A 20,808-nucleotide genomic window follows, 5' to 3' on the forward strand; every position below is an offset into this window, starting at 1 on the left:
GGCTGGTCAACGTGAGGTGAGTCTCTGGTTCTGAGAGAAGGTAGGCTGACCGTGGGCATCGCACCCGTGGGGGATTCAACACCCACACTTTTCATATTGAGATTGTTCAACACCCACACTTTTCCAGCCGTTTTGCTCACCTCCACACCAGTCTGGTTTCTCGCACTCACTCTGTTTGACTCATCTCCTTCTTCCCCTCCCTCTTCTGTTTCTCCTTGAAACCCGAAAGCCAATGTCGGGTTTCAAGTAACCCTTTTCAGAATGACATTCTGGAATATGTGCAGGGCCGTTGCTAGCTATTTTGGTGCCCTAAGCACAAAGGCTTCGTGGTGCCCCCCCCCCCCCCAAAAGAAAAAACAACACAATAACAGTATGTGCAAGCCATTTGCCTTAAATTCTCTTTAACTCTCTTGTATGCACAAACTGCTTGTTATTTCCAAAAAGTAGGATTGATATTTACATAATATAACATACTCAACACAGGAACTCCATATTGTTATTACTTAGAACTATGTAACAGGTCCACACAACACAAGCACCGGTTGTGGCACATGTGTTTCTCCAATGATAACCCTTCTCCTCCTTGAATGTACTTGTTCATTGAGCCTGCATTCCAACACATTCTCACTCCCAGCGTGTCAAAAGCAAACGCTTGGTCAGCCACCCTCTACGTCAGACCCCTGAGGCCAAAAGTGCCCTTTTTCGTTACTTATGTGCGAAAAGGGGTTTTTCCCTTATTTGACTGCAGATCCCAATGCAGCGTTACACTGGCGCGATGGGATGTCCGCAGCCAGGGCACCAAACAAGCTCATTGTACCTCACCTTAACCTTATCCTCTTATTTAACCTTCCCCTCACCCCTATCCTAACCAGTTAAAAGCAGGGCTTGTGTTGTGTTGACCGGACAGTTCCCGTATTTGACCGTTTATTTTGACGGAGAAAGAATAGAAAGAATTACCCCGACGCATGCAGACGAACTGACATTTTATTCGTTATGCACATCGCAGATGTAGCTAAATCACTCAAGAAAAGATTCCCATCTGAACATCTGAGCTGGACACTGCTCAGCGCAGCTCGCTGTCAGCGCGTACGTACGGTCCACAGCGAGCTGAAAATGTGGAGAGGGGCTTGAGCGCGTCGCAGAACCAGAGCGCATGCAGGAAGGTTCCTCCGACTGAAGCGAGACTTGTCACTTAGAAAATGTTCCCTGATTATGAAACTTTGGCTGAATAGCGCTTGTTCCTGTCTCCAATGTGGCGACACATCCAGGAGCCGTCTGAGGAGAAGCCCAGAATCTCACATCCTCTTCAGCTCAGACAGCGCACATGATTACGCACAAGCGTGACGCGTCAACCCGGTCACACAGTAAGACCGGGTTGGAACTGTTCAGGTTTACGCAGACAATCTTTACATTTAGAATTGGCATACAGATGTAAAATTAATGCAGTAAAATATAAAGCATTTTATTTAAATATCCATTCACTATTTTACAAGCACAGAGAGCTGCATCAGAAGGATGGAAGAGTCGCATGCGGCTCCAGAGCCGCGGGTTGCCGACCCCCGCTCTAGTCTGTTCTTCCTGATGGTACCCAGCAGTGTGTGGCGCCTCTCGCCAAACAGTTGGGTGGCGAGAGCCTGCGAGGTGAAAAAGTTATCACAGGTGACGTTGCGCGTGGGAGCCAGTCCCTCCGTGAGATCCACTACAACGCGCGAGGCTAGGTTCTTCTCGGGCGGAGCCCGCTTGTCCGGCTTACCCGTGTAGACTTGCATGTTCCACGCGTAGCTGGACTTGGCCTCGCACGCCACCCATATCTTGATCCCGTACTTGGCCGGTTTGCTGGGCATGTATTGCCTGAAGGGACGTGACATGGTGGTCACGTGACCCTAAAAACACAGTAAACCGTTTGACACAAATACACATTTGACACTCATATTACACACCTGGGAAAAAGCAAGTGCAAGCTGTTAAAATGTAGTCACATCAAAGAATTTCCTTATAATGTAAGCAGCTGTAAAGTATTTTAAGGCTATTTTAAAGGAGAACTAGAATGTAAACCAACATTTTCCTTGTTGGATTAAGACACCTTGGGTCAGGAACCCCAGAGTATAATCCAGAACAGGAGAAGATGAAAGGAAATGGTAGCAGATGGCAGCGAGGTCATCTGGTGGAGCTCATGACATCATTAGAGACACACACACAGGGCAGAATAGACTCACACAACTTGATTGATTTAGTTAAAAGGAGTTTATAAAATGTGTAAATAAAAGTGAAGTGTTATCAATGAAGTGTAATTACTTATGCACTGCACTTCAGTAGAAAATGAAAAAGAATGTAGAAAATGAATTAGATTTGAGCTGCTGAGGGTGTTGTGTCTAGAGTCTGCCCGCTGGTCACAGTGAAGATAATTTCACAGGCTGCTGAAGCTTTAGCATAAGCATTTTCTTACAAGCCAAAATTAAATTAGTGTTGAAAAGTGGATTAGCATTAGCTAACATTTAGTACGTTTACATGCAGCCAAAATCCGGGTTATGATCGGGTTAAGGTCGGTATTCGGGTTTCTGAGTTGATCAGAATAACCCGTTTACAAGCATAAATAGAAAGAGTTACCTCTAACTTGCATAACCCGATTTAAACGCGGACGTTGGGGTATTGTCAGGACGTATGGACTACGTCCAGACGCAATATGCGTCATTTCCGGTTCTTCTTGTTCCGGTATCCGTGAAAACAACGTTTCCCAGTTCGGAAGAGATAGCGACCGCGTTTCTTTGCGCTTTCTTTTCTTCGTCACTCCAAAAGTGTGGTGCTGTGCCGCGACTCGCCATGTTGCTCCCAACTTGTTGTTTACTTCCGGTGTTCTGGCGCATACAAGACGTCTCGCTACTCAAAAGACCAAGATTCCTTGCTAACAGAGCATGCGCAGAACACACGCTTTGATGGGGATATCCCGGTATGCGTTTACACGACCAAACATTCGGGTTAGAAAAGGGTTACCCCAGGTGTAGTAACCGGGTTTTTAAAAACCCGGTTATGAGCATATCCGGGTTTTTGGCGGTGTTTACATGGACCTGCGGAACCGGGTTATTGTGAATATTTGGGTTTTAAAAGGGTTACTGGCTGCATGTGAACGCACTGATTGTGGATAGATCCAGAGTGACACAGAATGGTAAATGGCCTGTATTTGATATAGCACCTTCTAGAGTCCTGGAACCCCCCAAGGCGCTTTACAACACAATCAGTCATTCACCCATTCACACCCTGGTGGGGATGAGCTACGATGTAGCCAGAGCTGCCCTGGGGTGCACTGACTGAGGCGAGGCTGCCGAGCACTGGCGCCACCGGTCCCTCCGACCACCACCAGCAGGCAACATGGGTTAAGTGTCTTGCCCAAGGACACAACGACAGCGACAGACTGAGCGGGGCTCGAACCTGCAACCTTCTGATTGCTGGGCGAGCACTTAACTCCTGTGCCACCGTCGCCCCAACACAGAAGTGGATTACTCTATTCAACACGAGTAACAAAAACAAAACATAAATTTGGATACAGTCACTCAAGCCTACATCCTGTTACTTATGTGCAGCTAGTGTAACTTTCTAGTGTCCTGTCACAACAGGACAAACGGCGGACATTCAGAGGACAGACGCCTCCATAGCACATGAACACTGAAACACACCTTGGCGGTTCCTGATGATGTTTAGGTAACCGGGGTGGGATCAAGGCAAGATTCCTTGATGTTGAGAAACACCTGCTCTCAGCTCCACCTCTTTGCCTATTTGTTGATTTGGTGATAGTGACAACACAAGTTACACGGCCAAGATGGTAACCTCGCATTTGGCTTCAAATATGCTTTTCAGAAAGCTAGGTGACATCACTGATGGTTTGTCCATCTTAAGCCGGGCGTACACTGTGCGACTTTTTAACTCGTAGCACTCAGCTTCAGCTGTACGACTTCCTCGCAGAGCAGATCTCACGAGCCATGTGCTCACACTGCACGACCCAGTTCTCGCATGCGACCTGACTGCTCACACTGTACGTCTGGTAGCAACACGTCGGCCCTAAAAATATGCTAAAAATAGCAGTTTTTACTCAACACGTCAGACTTTTTTGTCTTGTCTTGCCTGTTGTCCTTCGGGAGTGCTGCAGGAGGACACACAGGGATTTATGGGGGTTGGATGAGGAAAACGAAATAAAGAAAGTAAATCTGAGTTTTGTTTAATTTGACATGAACACGACAAACACGCTTCCTTGACAATCTTTGTGAGTAAAAAAACGTGTAGAAACAAAAACGAACAGCGTGTGTTATTAGGGAAACAGCAGGCGGGCGGCATTGATGCAGGATTGCGCATGCGCCGTGAGCGGTTCTGATACTTTTTGGGTCGCAGCTGCTCGCAGCGCCGCTTCAACAGTGCGATACCCTCACGAGGGACGAGCAAAATATCAAACACTCCAGAAGTCCGTGCGACCTCACGACAGCTGATCGGCAGCTGGTCACGTGGTGTTAATCGCCTCTCGTAACCCCCTGTACACTACACGACGCTCGGCGCAAAACTCGCCCCGATGTCGTGGATTCTCGCACGACTGGAAAATCGGCTCAAAAAAGTGAAAAAGTCGCACAGTGTACGCCCGGCTTTATTCTATAGTCATTACTACTCAGCCCACCCATTTTATTTAATGAATCAGTCCAAACGCCAAAGTGCCAAGTTCTTCACAAACAGCTGCCCACCGTTAGTCCCAAGCACCCTCAAATGGCGTTGCAAGGGTAAATAAGTGGACCATAATTATTATTGCTTCACAACAAGGACTAAAGGAACATTGGTCCTCCCAAATCTGAGGTTTAACTGATGTTCACGGGTTTAAAATGTTCACGGTGGTCCACACTTTTATCACCTCAAGGCTGGATTACTCCAACTCCTGCTTATACGGCATCAGTAAAGCAGCTCTTTCTAGACTTCAGCTGGTCCAGAATTCAGCAGCTAGGTTGCTGACTGGAGCTGACAGAAGACAACACATTTCTCCAATTCTGAAATCTCTCCACTGGTTGCCCGTGCAGTTCAGGATAAACTTCAAAATTATGCTTCTCACTTACAAATCCTTGACCCATCAAGCTCCTCCATATCTGTGTGAACTGGTCCATTACTACAACCCGCCGCGTGCTCTCAGGTCTGAAGATAAGCTCCTCCTAGCTGTTCCCAATGCTCGTTTAAAAAGCCGTGGAGAAAGGGCTTTCTCTGTCTGTGCACCGAAGCTGTGGAACGCATTACCACTGCTAGTGAGGCTAGCACCAACAGCTAGCATTTTTAAATCACGCCTGAAAACTCACTACTTCAACCTAGCTTATATAACATAATTATGAACCTCACTGACATCTGCACTGTTTAAAAATGGACTCCACAATTATCGACTTCCGTATTATTGAGGTTCTTTGTAAAATGTTTTTTCCTATTTTTATTTCACCCTGTGTCTTAATGATTTTTAGCTGTTATTTTTGGGAATTTTGTTGTATTTCCTTCTTATCTTTTATCTGTGTTCGACATGTTTATATAACGCCTGTTTAATTAACCAACATTTTTAGTGTACAGCGCCTTGTTTGGTTGTAATGCCTTGTGAATGCGCTTTATAAATAAAATTGGATTGGATTGGAAAATGGCTTTGGGGAAATGGAATGAGTGAAATCTGGGATTTTAGCTTGTCAGTGGCAGCTGGTGGGAAGTAGCATGGCTCAATGTTGTAATCAGGCAGAAATCAACAGGTTTTTTTTCTGAATAATGTACTCAGATATTTACATGAACTCTGAGATTTATTGTAAAATCCGTCTCAGTTTGAAAAAGTTCTTCTAATTCATGCTAGTTAACATCACTGTGCTTTTTGTTGTGATTAACTGAATATTCAAGTTTATTTATACATATATATATATATATATATATATATATATATATATATATACTACTTTATATATATACTACTACAGACACTTGAAACAAACTAATCAGGCTGAGTTTTGACAAACAAAATGAGCTCCAAACATGTTAACTTCCTGTGTTTATGCACTTCCTCAATTCATGCCGGGTGTTCTGCCCACACAACTGTCATAGAGAGACCAAGGAAAGAGTGAAATAACATTTTAAGAGTAACACAATTACAGTAAAGCAGCTGGACGTTTGATGTGAGTGGAGATGATGTTGGACGGACTACATGCTGAGCCTTGCAATGTCAGGAAGGTTCACTTTGAACAGGACAAAAGGGAAAGCGTGGTGGACATCTACGTTAGCTCAGAAAGCCTAAGAGTGTTCGACACCCCCTGGGTGGAGGATGCGTCTCCGAGCTCAGAGGGGCCTGCAGGGGCCTTATACAGAGGTATCAATACCACTGAACTTTTTCTCTTAATGATTGTCGATTGCTTTGGTGATTGTCCAAATTTATTTACAGAATTTCTAGTCAGGTAAAGGTGACATAAGTCAGGAATTTGATTACATTTTAATGTATTTGTTGCTTTTAAGCATCTATTGTTAGTGAAACAGCACCTTTAAAAAGGAGTCCCGACAGAGGGAGCTCTGTGTTTCTGGTTCTTCTGTGTCTTCTGCTCCTGATCGGAATCATCTGCCTTGCTGTTAAAAGTAAAGTATTTCCTTTTTTGTTAACTAATTCGCATGTTACATTGCAATAATGTAATCAAATGTTATTTCTGCAACAGTGAACAAAGACAAAAGTTACTGGCAAATAGAGAGGACGCAGCTCAACACATTAATCGAAGAGCTGAGAACTGTGGGTAAGCAGAGCCACACCGTTCACCTGATCCGTCTCCTGAAGTGGTTTGTGTGTGTTTCTGCTGAGCCCATGTGACACACACACCAAACAGCAGGTCATTTGTAAACAAACGAAGAAAGTTTACCTCTCTATTTAAAAGACGGCCACTGGAACAATCACACAACCATAAATCACTAACGGTACTCGTTAGTATTGTTTATTTTGTTGATTTGAAGTGAAATCTAAAATGTAACGGAGTACAGTTGCCACTGTAGGATTCTTCCTCTGCTGACAGCTTCTTTCTATTTGGTTGAATTAGGAACACAAAGAACAATGGCTTGCAGCGTGCTCATGTTTGTCTTCTGAAAACGAATGCGGATGGTACTTCACACAGCTGGGGAGATTTTTTGTTCCATAAACATCAGTTTCCTCATTCTGACAGAAGTGGAACTAGAGTTCAGCAGCAGAGGACTGTTCAGAGTGACTCCAAAAACAGATAAACAGAAGAACAAGTGTGTGTGTGTGTGTGTGTTAATTTCTTAAACAACATCAGAGGAAGCACACATGCTCTGACATCAAGACAATTCAACCTGTTAAATTTCCCAGATTTGTTATCGATGATGTCCCGGCACCCTTCCGAGAAGACCAGAGCACTTTTAACTTTAAATTAAAAGTGATTTAATCTGACAGGATTATGTTTAGTCCCCGTTAACATGGCAGGGCAGATTATCTTGTCTTATTTTTTCTTTAGCAGATTTTCAAGGGTAATCAAGCGTGCTGTCTGTTCAATTTGATGTTTAGCCAATCAGAAAGCGAGATGATGAAAACATGTCGCACGCTCCTCCACCACCATGTTTTTTTTACTCCAGTGTTTGATTTAGCAAGGTTTCCTGTGGAATCTCTGTGAGTGAAGTAGTGAAAATGTTTTGATGCCCACTCTGATTGGTTGTTGAAATGCTACAGAAACCCACACTAAGGCATTTTTGTAGCCCAAAGTGAAATGCCCCACAGCTAGCCCAACACTGCTCCCTTCAGCGGCCCCAAATTAGGCCAGAAACACCGATGGATTTGCCTGGCAGAAGCATGGCTGCTGTACACCGATGCCCCATGAAATATTTGGCCAACCACACATGCAGGCAAAAACTAAAGTCTCCTCCTCACCTTTCCTTTTGTGCAAAGTGTGAAAAGAAATACTAGAATAAAAAAATGCTAATCTAAGCGGCTGCAATTACATAGACTACGTTTACATGCAGCCAGTATCCGGGTTATGATCGGGTTAAGGTCGGTATTCGGGTTTCTGAGTTGATCAGAATAACCCGTTTACAAGCATAAATAGAAAGAGTTACCTCTAACTTGCATAACCCGATTTAAATGCGGACGTTGGGGTAGCGTCAGGACGTATGGACTACGTCCAGACGCAATATGCGTGATTTACGGTTCTTCTTGTTCCGGTATCCGTGAAAACAACATGTTTCCCAGTTCGGAAGAGATAGCAACCGCATTTGTTTGTGCTTTAGTTTCCTCGTCACTCCAAAAGTGTGGTGCTGTGCCGCGACTCGCCATGTTGCTCCCAACTTGTTGTTTACTTCCGGTGTTCTGGCGCATACAAGACGTCTCGCTACTCAAAAGACCAAGATTCCTTGCGAACAGAGCATGCGCAGAACACACGCTTTGATGGGGATATCCCGGTATGCGTTTACACGACCAAACATTCGGGTTAGAAAAGGGTTACCTCAGGTGTAGTAACCGGGTTGTAAAAAACCCGGTTATGAGCATATCCGGGTTTTTGGCGGTGTTTACATGGACCTGCGGAACCGGTTTATTGTGAATATTCGGGTTTTAAAAGGGTTACTGGCTGCATGTAAACGCACTGATAGCAGAGCATCGATTATCAACAAAAACTTGCCTTTAAATCAAATCTAACTGGTCTGTTTTTGTTTGTTTGTTTACCTGCAAAATAGAAAAGATTAATAGGACATGCTTGAATGGTGGGAAATAACATCTGGAAGAAGGCTGGGAGGAATCCAACCACAGAACAGTATGGTTTATTCATTTGTTGACAGAATACTTTATCCTGGGTTTATTTTACATAAAAAACAAGTAAAGTTGATATTTTATTTGTCACTCAATTTCAAGCAAAATAACAAAATAAGCAAATAACTTTAAGCGAATCAGGAAACTCATTTGAAAAATAAAACACAAACATGTATTTGTGTATTCTGTCTGCATTTGATTTGAATAATGGTTTTTCTGTTCCAGGTTTCAGAGTATAACCATATTCTGCTTCAACCAAACAAATCTGACATTATTTTGGATGGAAACAAGATGAAGATTTTTTTTCTGTGTCACATTTGTGTTCTTGTCAAATCAGCACTATTTTATTGTTACACTGGGTTTAACTGAATAGCATAGAAACTCAATTACTCAAAGTCACTGGAGGGATTTAACACCAGATCTCAGGAGAAGAGTGGTCCAAAAGGAGGAACGTTGAGTTTAGAACATTTTAACAGGAAGTCCATCTTCAGTTCTTGGTGTGGATGAAACATCTTCTCCTCGCCCAGAGAGAGGAGGTCCAAGCTTCCAGTTAATCCTATTTCAGCTTTTACTATAAGGATGTTGAGGAAAATGGGGGAAACAAATGAAAAATAGGAATGCAATGAAACATTTATTTTGTCCAGATTCAGATAGTGTTTCTAATCACCATCAGGAACAACCTGTATCAAGGTCTGGACTGGACAACACTCTACAGTCACTCAAGTTTTTACCCCACCAGAATCTTTCTAAAATGTTATTTTAAAGGTTTTGATGTTAATTGTTCTTTTTGTACAATTCAGGAAAATGTTTTTTGTTGATTTAGGTCAAATTCTGTATATTTTTGACAAAACTCTGTAAAAAATATTTCTTTTAATTCTTTTCTGAACAAATGAAAAACATTGTGAATAATAACTGAAGTTGATTTGATCAATGTCCTGCTTCTATCAGGTGTGTTGCGCTTTTACTTGTTCAAAGATGAGGATGTTGTATATGAAGATACAATTAAAGGAGTTTTTCAGCAGTGTGAATTGTCTCTGTTTCAAAAGGTATACGCAATCACTTTCTTACTCATTTTAGATTGCTTCCTGAACAGCCTTTGAGCAGAGAAATAGTTTATGGTTAAGGCCCGCCGCCCACTTTTACGACCTGCATTTTTAAACCCTTGACTTTATTGATTATTTTTAATTATATGTTCTATTTATTGACTGTGATTATCTGCTTTGCTGTGTACTTTTATTATTGATTGTGTTTTTGTTCTCATGTTGTTTTACTTTTTATCTGTACATCATTTTGATCGGCTGCTATGCCGTTTTTAAAGGTGCTTTTTAAATAAAATTGGTATGGTACGGAATGTTACATTATGAAACTGTACGGTACGGTGCAGTACGGCAGGGAATGGTATGGTATGGTATGTTACATTATGAAACGGTACGGTACGGTATATTACATTATGAAACGGTACGGTGCGGTACGGCAGGGAATGGTATGGTATGTTACATTATGAAACGGTACGGTGCGGTACGGCAGGGAATGGTATGGTATGTTACATTATGAAACGGTACGGTACGGTGCGGTACGGCAGGGTATGGTATGGTATGTTACATTATGAAACGGTACGGTACGGTGCAGTACGGCAGGGTATGGAATGGTATGTTACATTATGAAACGGTACGGTACAGTGCGGTACGGCAGGGAATGGTATGGTATGTTACATTATGAAATGGTAGGGTACGATATGGTATGGTATGTTACGGTACGCTACCGTAAGGTACGATGCGGTATGGTATGGTACGATGCGGTATGGTATGGTATGGTATGTTACATTATGAAACGGTAGGGTACGATATGGTATGGTATGTTACGGTACGCTACCGTATGGTACGATGCGGTATGGTATGATACGATGCGGTATGGTATGGTACGATGCGGTATGGTATGGTATGGTATGTTACATTATGAAACGGTAGGGTACGATATGGTATGGTATGGTATGTTACGGTACGATGCAGTATGGTATGATACGATGCGGTATGGTACGGTACGATGCGGTATGGTATGGTATGTTACATTATGAAACGGTACGGTGCGATACAGTAGGGTACGATATGGTATGGTATGTTACGATGCGGTATGGTATGGTATGTTACGGTACGCTACCGTAAGGTACGATGCGGTATGGTATGGTACGATGCGGTAGGGTATGGTATGGTATGTTACATTATGAAACGGTAGGGTACGATATGGTATGGTATGTTACGGTACGCTACCGTATGGTACGATGCGGTATGGTATGATACGATGCGGTATGGTATGGTACGATGCGGTATGGTATGGTATGGTATGTTATATTATGAAACGGTAGGGTACGATATGGTATGGTATGTTACGGTACGATGCAGTATGGTATGATACGATGCGGTATGGTACGGTACGATGCGGTATGGTATGGTATGTTACATTATGAAACGGTACGGTGCGATACAGTAGGGTACGATATGGTATGGTATGGTACGATGCGGTATGGTATGGTATGTCCTTCAGAACAGACGGGTAGTACAAACAATCCATTTATCTAACTTAATGTTGGAGATATTTAAAATCTTTGAGAGCAAATGTAGGTACAGTCTGTAGCCCTTTTTAGAAGACACACCATGCCTGAAACTTAGCGTAATACTGCCGCCACGGTGTGTCTTATAAACGCGTCATGGCGACATGGCGTTTGTAGGAATTTAGCGGCATTTGTGCCGCCATGCTTGATAGTAATATTACTGCAACTTGTGAATGCACATTGCACCTTGTCGCAACAGAGGGGAGTGTCATCATCACGTGGAGAGCTACTGCTAAGCTCCGGAGAGAAGCTATAATAAAAATGAAAGTAAACACAGGCAGTACGTTTCATTTTTGTAAACAGAATCAGCCGAGATGATAAACTAGAGTGATGCAGCTCCAGGAGCTTTTCCATTACAGCTGGACTATGGAGGATTGACACCTTTAGGAGCGGCTTGTCAAAAAAAACGTAATGTTGAACAGAAGTCTGACAGCACAGGGACCACCCCTTCATACCCTCATTGTGTAATCTGTTTTTAAAAAGGACACAATTACATCACATTACCGCCACGGTCTGACCACTTTTAAACAGCCTAATGCTCTCAGATGCTGGCTCTGTGTTGTGGCAAATATTTGGGATTTACACATGTTTCTGAAATGAAGGCATGTTTTACACTTTACAACAACGCAACCTTTGATAGTTGTAGGTATTTATAATGCAACTATAAAGTAAATTATATCCCCAATAAAGTGTTTATGAACAGTACTTAAAACTTGGCCTGAAAAGCTAATCGACTCTAGATTAAGTATGTGAACAGATTCAAGTTTAGTCTCCTTCTCATCCTTAATTCATATAAATGTATGCAGTGTTATAGTCTATACATCTATAACTTATGGATCTGTCACGTTTCGGGGATGTTTAGGACCCAAATATGCAGATACCCAGGATGACACGAGGCAGGATATGATATAAGAAAAACTCCTTTATTGGAGGAGCCAAAACATAAAATAAATCCAAAAGGCTGGGAGCCAATAAATCCAAAGGCAGTCCAAAAACTAGAGACCAAAAACACAGGAGGCTAGAGAAGGCTGAGATCAAAAACACTGGAGACAAGACAAGACTGAAAATACAAATAATGGACCGACAAGACACTGAGACAAGACACGGCTTAAATACACAGGGAGGATGAGAGGGAGATGAGCTGCAGGTGTGTGGGGTGTGGGAGGAGGACCAGGTGAAGGCAATGACTAATCAGGGGAGAGACTAACTTGACCTAAGAATAAAACCTAATACAAAAGAGCAGGAAACATAACTACAATTCAAAGGGAGGGGGGAGAAAAATAATAAACACTGATGGGAAAAAACCTACTAAATCATGAAAGGCTGTAACTAAAGGAAATGACTTGAGAAACCTAGAGGGCTGGAGATCTAGGGGCAAATGGGGAAAACCAGAAGACACATGAGGAAGACGCAGACATGACACATGAGGGCGCTAGGACACAAAAGGAGCACCTAGACAACGAATGGAGGACACAAGGAGACACATGAGGGGAGAAGCAGACACAGACCATGACAAGATGTTGCTATTCACAAGGAGCTTTATTGCAAAGTGGTAAAAGGTAACACACACACACACACACACACACACACACACACACACACACACACACACACAGCTTTCACATATGTTGTGAAACTGTCAAGTTTAATCAAAACTTTACTGTCAAGAACACAAAGTATATAAAAGTACATGATGGTGAAAGAGTTAGTTTCATTGCTTTTTCCAACCACACCAGAAGATGTTGTGATTTGATCCAACATGTCCCTGAACTTTTGCATGGATTTTGAGCATTGCTATGCTAACTTGTTTTTGTTTCATTAGTTTTGTTCATGGCTACACTTTTCAGCACTACCATACCACATTTATTTGTATAGCACTGAGCGCAACTTTTCTTTTATCTCAAAACTAAATTCAAATTCTTGTGGTTGAAAAACAAAGTTACGCAATTTCATGAAATCTTAATAAAAAACAACTCAATTGAAATTAATTGGAACAATTTTTATTTGAAAGGTGGACATAATTTAAGCCAAGATCGAGGCTTTCATTAACTCTACAAATGTTGAAATATGTGTGGATGATAAGTAATACACACTGGAGTAACAACTGAAAACACCAGCTCAGGTCTCCTCGGTTAAAGTCTCCCACAATCATTTGAATTGCATCGATCTTCATCTGCTGCATCGTTTAGAAGCCGTTTCGTTTGTACCACTTTGCCCTGGCGACAACATCGTTGGAGTAGTCTCCTCCTGTTGTCCTCTTGTCCACGTCTTCTGGCTTGTTAGAATAAATATTTCCATCCCCAGCATTGTAGGCTGCTATGCCTCCTTCAGAGGGACAAATCACTCAGCAAAGTGTTTGAAAATGATGAATTAAAAACAACGAGTTGTTCAGTAAACTAACCTTTCAGCTGCTCATTCTTACTCCATTTAGGGAACTTTCTCTGGATTCGTTCAATGAAGACGATCAGGATCTCTGTAGCTTGGCAGAGATGTTCTTCGCTGTTCCAGTCACCACGTCTAGTGTGTGCCCCTCCTCTTGGATTAACATCAACCTACAGTTGAGAATAGAATTAGTTCAAACATTTGTGACTTTGCTGCCATAAGGGATGCAAGTGAAAAGGAACCTAAAAGAACCTGCATCAGTCCCCAGGCATTTCCGTGGTCCCCCCATCCGTTCTGCAGAACGTTTCCAGCTCTAGACTCTCTGGAGATGATGGCGGCAATAAGAGCAGGATCAATTCTGTATTCAGTTCCCACTCTCTTGATCATTGCTTTGTATTGCTTCATTCTTTCTTCATCCGTTCTTGCCATGGTTTCTGATGCACCAACTCCTTTAAAATTGAAATACGTTATTCAAGCATCATCCTAATAAAAGAGTAAATCTTTGTTAAAGCACGAAGAAAAGCTGCAGATAAATATGTTATAATTCTGTCCAGCAGATGGCGTCACTGCTTACCTGGGGTCAGTCCATCCTGTTTAGCCGTTTGCTTCGAGGCTCCAGTGGTTGGAATCTTCTCAATGTCTCCGTAACCTGAAAACATCCAGGATTTTAGGCACCCCCATTAAACTAAACATGAAAACCAACCGCATGCTCTGTTTGTGTATGTGTGTGTGTGTGTGTGTGTCTGCTCTGTCTTCTCGATCCCCAGTGAGTCGTGGTGGATGGCTGCTTATGCTGAGCCAGGATCCTCTGGAGGTTTCTTCCTGTTAAAAGGGAGTTTTCCTCTCCACTGTCACTAAATGCTTGTTTAGTATGAGGATTGCTGTAAAGCGTGCGTGTGCACCATCGACATAAATATTGGACAATGGGTTTCCATAGGCTCCAATAAAAAGTTTTTGAGCTAAAATGGGAGGTGGCCACCACTGCCATTTTGACCGTGTCACAGGTTCTGTCAAGCCCAGACAATTCCACAAAAGGGAAGAGAGGTGGAGCTGAGGGTGGGGCTGTAAGGCTGGGATCAACTGACGACACCCGGTCAAACTAGCTACAAGCTAACATGAAGCTAACCCAAAGCTAACGCGGAGGTGAGAGCTAAGCTAATGGAGGTAGCAACCTAGCTACAACCGGAGTTAACTGTGCACAACACCAGAGCTTCTGAGTCAGAGATACACCGGGCTGACCGCTGGGTAAAACTGGGTGGAACACAGAGGTCTCCCGAAAGCTGTCGAAAACCGGCAGCCGCACAGCAGACAGAAGCCGCGATCAGACAGAGATGCGCCGAGCGGCGGGGAGGGGAGAACGGGTGAAAAACATCGGTCTCCCGAGAGCTCCACAAGCCGATAGTGGGAACCCAGCTCCACCAACATGTTATATTTCAACCCATTTTCTAAAGTGCAGCATTATGTTAAATGCACTGGGTTTTACCCTATTACATTTAGATTTCATGTTTAAACAGTACATGTTAAAATCTAAGCTCAGCTCGGCAGTGACCTAAAATACATAAATATAAATTTACTTACCGAAAAAAATGAAGTGGAGACTCCTTGGACGCTCTATTAGTGCAATTAATGCCACAGCAAGTCATTTTGTCCAACAATTGCACAAATAATATCCAAAAAAGAATACACAAACACAGAGACTCAAAATCCCGGAACAGTTTCCAGGCCAGACCGAGGCTTTACTGAGGCCTTTCCACGGAGCTAGCTCTGTGGTCACGTGGGTCTGATGCTCATTAATTATACAGAATTTTAGGCTTTTAATACACTTAAACATAAGAGTGAGAAAAACATTCACCCCCCTCAGAGTTGTCATGAGTGTAAACTAGATAATTTAAACCAAAAACATGTTTTGGTACCAGGCTTTAAACATGTTTATTTCTGCTGTGAAATTGCTATTTTTAACATGGGAGCCAATGAGGATTTGCTCACTTCTGACACCAGCCCCTAGTGGATGAGGGTGGAACTGCAATTTTTGGTACTTCCGGGTTGGCCTCAATTTTTGAGCCGCATTGTGGGGGCTTGGTGTGCACCCAGCAGCTGTCAGTTTGAAACTGATTACAATATTTCACCATGACAACAAATATTTGGTTTATATTAATTCTACAAAAACATTTGACAGCTGAAGCCGAGTTGGCACGAAGTAAATATGAATCTGAATAACTTCTAAAGCACAGTTAAAACAGTTAAAACTGATCAACTAAGACAAAAACCTAAAAAGTAACAGTACTCACTCATATTTTTAGTTGGTTCTGATGATCAGTTGAGAATGTGTTAGAGGTCCTCACACAGGCTCTGCCTCTGCTTCATAGTGAAAGCACACAGATGCTGTTTTACTTTCTCCTTTCACTTTCATCCTGACATAACGGAAATGTTTGTTTTTAGTTTCATTTCTCTCCAGTTCTTTCCTTAAAAACTTTTTACTAAACCACCATACTAAAGAGTGACACCATAACAAAACAAAATAACTTTTTTTTGTCTATCTGACCTGGACCTTCTTCACCATCTTAAGTGATAAAAACAGTTTAGAACCAGCTTAGCCTAAAAGTAACAGTGCTCACTCATATTTTTAGTTGGTTCTGATGATCAGTTGAGGAGAATGTGTTGGAGGTCCTCACGTAGACTCTGTCTCTGTTTAAAGTGAGAGTCAATGCATGGGTGGAGATTTATTTCATCCACACTTCCTGTTAGGAAAACGCTTCTGAAAGAGGAGTCTCCTGGCGCACCGAGAGAGTGGCACTGAGGCACTGAACGTGCGTGCACACACTCACACAAGAATTACTGCTCAGGAGAAAAGCAGATACAGATTCTGCAGCATTCTGGAGGATTTCCTGTTAACCATGATCATTAGATGAAAAGGGAAGGAGAGCGTTTTTTTTCAAGGAGGCGAGCGGCTCAGAGAGCCAGCGTGTCATATCAGCAGGTGAGTGGCTGAGCCAGGTGGAGGTGCGGCTGCCTCACCTGGAGACCAGTGCGGTGCCGCCACGTAGTCATTTGCTGACAACGTCATGTTTTTCAGCTCAGCCATCAACCACAGCCGGTTCTACACGAATGTGGAGCAGTTTTTAACCTGAAGATGGAGATAGAATTATGGTTTGGGGCTGAAATATTAAATTTAGAGTAAGTTGCACTAATTTGCCACACTGATGATTACACACGTGTACAGCACCATTAGACACTCATATTCAGGTTATCAGCAAAAAAAAGTTAATTTAGGCGTTATGTGCTCTAGTGAAAGCACACAGATGCTATGTTACTTTCTCCTTTCACTTTCATCCTGACATACTGGAAATGTTTGTTTAGTTTCGTTTCTCTCCAGTTCTTCTTTTAGAAACTTTTGACTAAACCACCACTAAAGAGTGACAACATAACAAAACAAAATAACTTTTTACCACCATACTAAAGAGTGATTGGCCTGGAAAAGATTGAATCTATTTAATCTGTTTTTAACAAGGATTTTAATAAAGCTTCCATGGAAACGCTTTCGCCAAGCCAGCTGATAAATTCAACCAATCACAGGCGGGAGACGGCGTAGTGAAATTTGCCTCGAGCTTGTACAAAAGGGTGTCTCTTACCTCAGCAGATTCGTCGTTTTCTGGGAAGTTACACCAGAGACGATTGGCGGAGGCGACAAGATGGTGGAGTGAGCAGTTGGTCCATAGCAGGATGCAAAGGGAAAACTGTTTTTTTCCAAGTCCAAACATTGCTTAAAGGTAAAAAAAAACAAACAAGCCATAACGTATTAGAAGCGACTTTCATTCGTTTTTTGACAAACTGAGGAACTTTTTGAAGAGCTAATTACGGTGAGAGAGAGTGAAAGATGGAACAACGTGACAAAGCTAGCATCATCGATCACAATTATGGCATTGCTGTGATGGATGATATGAGTGAAAACGAACCCCAAAACATGGAGCAAGCTGATGAAAATCTCGAGGACAGTCAAACTGATATGAACAGTCCACAACTCAAAAAGCTGAGGAAGAGAAGTGTGAAGGCAAGAGAGGAGAGTACAAATAGCCTTGTGCAAATGATGGAGATTCTGATGAAAAAAATTGACGGGCTGGACGGGAAGTTGGAGAACATTGAAGTGAGAATGAACAATGTTCAAGAAGCTCTAAAAAAGTTGGATGCTCTAGAAATCAAACTACAAAACATTGAAAAAAGCACAGAAGACACGATGAAAGAAACGAATGCAAACAAAGAAAACATCACTAAACTACAAAAACAAGTTGAGTTTCTGGGTGTCGAAAATAAAGCTCTGAAAGAGAAGGTACTGGAAGCTGAGAGGTACAAGAGGAGATGGAACCTCAGGCTTTTTGGGTTGGCTGAAAAAGAGGAAGAGAAAATCAGAGAGGAAGTTATCGGCATACTCACAAGAGTGGTCCCCGTGTCTGTCGACGAGCTCCGCAGGAATGTGGACACCGTTCACCGTTTGGGGAAAAAAGATGCAATGAATACCAGGCCAAGACCCATTATCATTCAGTTTGTGTCACGTACGATGAAGGAAGAAGTGTGGAAGATGTCGAAAGAGGCCAGAGTATGCAAGGAGAAGATCATCTTTAAAATGGACTTCTCCAAAGTTGATCGGGAGGCGAGGGAGAAGCTGTGGCCCCAGGTGGAGGAAGCCAGACGACGTGGAAAGAAGGCCTTCTTGAAGGACGGATACGCCATCATCGATGGGAGGAAGGTCTATATATGTTAGAAATATGATACATTTCAATATTCAGGAAAGGACCAACACACTTTTTTTTTCTAATATACTGTTCCTCTGTTAAGATGGGCTGCTATTTTGAGAATGAGATCTCACCAGACCAAACAGCCCAATGTTTTTTATCTTCTGATTGTTAAAGGTGGAGGGTTTGGATGAGCTATAATATAGTTGGACAATATTGCTCATTCCTGCTGTTTGGATAAATCCAGAGCGGATTAACTAGGTAACATTCCTATCCATTTGTTTTGTTTGGTATGTCAGTTTTGTTTACTTCTTTGAATGTTAGAAGGTTGAAAAACACCACAAAGCGCAAGGCACTTTTTTTATTTTGTAAAGAGCTTAAGGCCAACTTAATTTTGTTACAGGAAACACATTCAGGCACAGAGGAAAAATTTTTGGAGACAACAGTAGGGGGGATAATATTTTATATAGCCATGGTACCAGCTATTCGGCAGGGGTTATGATACTATTTAACAAATTTACAGGGAAAGTAATTAATCATAGAGGAGACAAAGATGGCCACTGGTTAATAGCAGCTATAGAAATATATGATCAGAAATTTATTATACTTTCTATTTATGGATATAATAACAAAACTAAAAACAGAGAGATGTTAGAAAACTTGGGCAGAATGATAACATATTGGCAAAATGTTCAAATGACAGATAAAGTGGTTGTGGGAGGAGATTTTAATATCGCACCAAACTCTTGGTTAGATAGGTTACCACCTAGAGGTCAGCAACCTGAAAACAATGATATCTTACAAAATTTCTGTTCTTTCACTAATATTTTTGATTACTGGAGATTAAATAATCCTACAAAATCAGAATACACATGGATCAGTGCTTCTAATGGAAACCAATGGTCAAGAATAGATTATTTGCTAATCTCACACTCTATAGGTAACAATGTAAAGAAATGTGAGATTATTACTTCTCCGCTTACTGATCACTGTTTAATAAGCTTAACTTTAATAATAATAAAACAAACATGCTCTTCAGACAGTTTATGGAAACTAAATAATAGCCTTTTATCAAATGAAGAGTTTTGCAAACAAATAAAAGCCCTTTGTCAAAACGTAAAAAGGATGGATATGTCAAATAAAGGAAAATGGGAATGGTTTAAATTTGAAACAAAGAGGTTAGCAATTGAAATGGGGAAACTTATGACAAAAGAGAGAAAATTAAAGAAGAAGAACTGCTAAAAAGAATCAGCCTACTCTGTGATAAAATTAATAACACGGAGGATGAACTAACAGAGCTAAACTTGCTCCAAAAACAGCTTGATGAAATTTATATAGAAAAGCAAATGGAGCCTTTGTAAGATCCAGGGCTGAGTTGATTGAAGAAGGTGAAAAGAACTCATCACATTTTTATGGTTTAGAAAAGTCTAGACAATCCAAAAAGAAAATATGCAAATTAAGAAAAAAAATGACACTGTAATAGTAAACCAAAATCAAATAAAGGAGGAAGTTCAACTTTTTTACTCAGACCTATATAGTTCTAATTTCTGTGAGGAGGAATGTAAATCCTTCTTCACTCAGATAAAGAAAAATATTAAATCTATTGGAGAGGAAGACAGAAAAAATCTGGAGGATGATTTGAATTTTAAAGAAATAGAAAATTCCCTGAAAAGAATGAAAAATGGGAAATCGCCCGGTATTGATGGATTGACCTCGGAATTTCTTAAATTTTTTTGGGAAGATGTTCAGGAATTGTTATTAAGTACATTTAATGAGTGTATAAATGAAGGATTGTCTTACCCCACCAATGAAAACTGGAATAATAACCCTTCTTCCCAAACCACAAAAAGATACAACAGACTTAGACAACTGGAGGCCAATTACTCTGTTGTGCAAGGATTATAAATTATTAGCGCTATTATATGCAGAAAGACTGAAAACGGTAACTGATGAAATAGATGAAAATCAATCTGTGTTTATAAAAGGAAGAAGCATACATAATAATGTGAGATTAGTACTGGATATGCTGGATTATAGGTCTATTTTGGAAACGGACAGCCTCATTTTATTTATAGACTATTTCAAAGCTTTTGATTCTATAGAACAAAATTTTTTATTTTCCACCCTAGAATATTTTGGTTTTGGAAAAAAATTTTGTTCAGTGATAAAAATACTGTTCTATACTGATATTTTCAGTTATGTTTCCTTAAACCCAGGACTAACAAAACGAATAAATATAACTTGTGGAATAAGACAAGGATGTCCAATCAGCCCCAAGCTGTTTATCTTATGTACACAACTATTAGCATATCTGG

At 41.5% G+C, this 20,808-nt stretch overlaps 2 protein-coding genes across 4 annotated transcripts; one reads left to right on the plus strand and one right to left on the minus strand.

Moving 5' to 3' along the window:
* Positions 1-5,962: 5,962 nt before the first annotated feature.
* On the plus strand, positions 5,963-9,800 carry LOC139070788 (uncharacterized). Of its 2 annotated transcripts, XM_070553703.1 has the most exons (5): positions 5,963-6,352; positions 6,496-6,612; positions 6,690-6,764; positions 8,704-8,780; positions 9,002-9,800. In XM_070553703.1, the coding sequence occupies exons 1-4, from the start codon at positions 6,172-6,174 to the stop codon at positions 8,739-8,741; spliced, it is 411 nt and encodes a 136-aa protein (XP_070409804.1). In that variant the 5' UTR covers positions 5,963-6,171; the 3' UTR covers positions 8,742-8,780; positions 9,002-9,800. The 2 variants fall into 2 exon arrangements, with proteins under 2 accessions (XP_070409804.1, XP_070409803.1); XM_070553702.1 differs by lacking the exons at positions 8,704-8,780; positions 9,002-9,800 and having other exon boundaries at positions 5,965-6,352; positions 6,690-8,697.
* A 3,562-nt stretch (positions 9,801-13,362) lies between these two features.
* On the minus strand, positions 13,363-18,292 carry LOC139070787 (lysozyme g-like). 2 transcript variants are annotated; one of them, XM_070553701.1, is made up of 8 exons: positions 18,195-18,292; positions 17,396-17,526; positions 16,382-16,890; positions 16,055-16,177; positions 14,341-14,415; positions 14,019-14,215; positions 13,786-13,936; positions 13,363-13,709 (listed from the first exon to the last, which is right to left on the minus strand). In XM_070553701.1, the coding sequence occupies exons 4-8, from the start codon at positions 16,056-16,058 to the stop codon at positions 13,570-13,572; spliced, it is 567 nt and encodes a 188-aa protein (XP_070409802.1). In that variant the 5' UTR covers positions 16,059-16,177; positions 16,382-16,890; positions 17,396-17,526; positions 18,195-18,292; the 3' UTR covers positions 13,363-13,569. The 2 variants fall into 2 exon arrangements, with proteins under 2 accessions (XP_070409802.1, XP_070409801.1); XM_070553700.1 differs by lacking the exons at positions 16,055-16,177; positions 16,382-16,890; positions 17,396-17,526; positions 18,195-18,292 and having other exon boundaries at positions 14,341-16,040.
* Between the last annotated feature and the right edge of the window lie 2,516 nt (positions 18,293-20,808).

The sequence above is a fragment of the Nothobranchius furzeri genome, chromosome 7, assembly GCF_043380555.1.
Source record: "Nothobranchius furzeri strain GRZ-AD chromosome 7, NfurGRZ-RIMD1, whole genome shotgun sequence".
NCBI classification, from domain to species: Eukaryota; Metazoa; Chordata; class Actinopteri; order Cyprinodontiformes; family Nothobranchiidae; genus Nothobranchius; species Nothobranchius furzeri.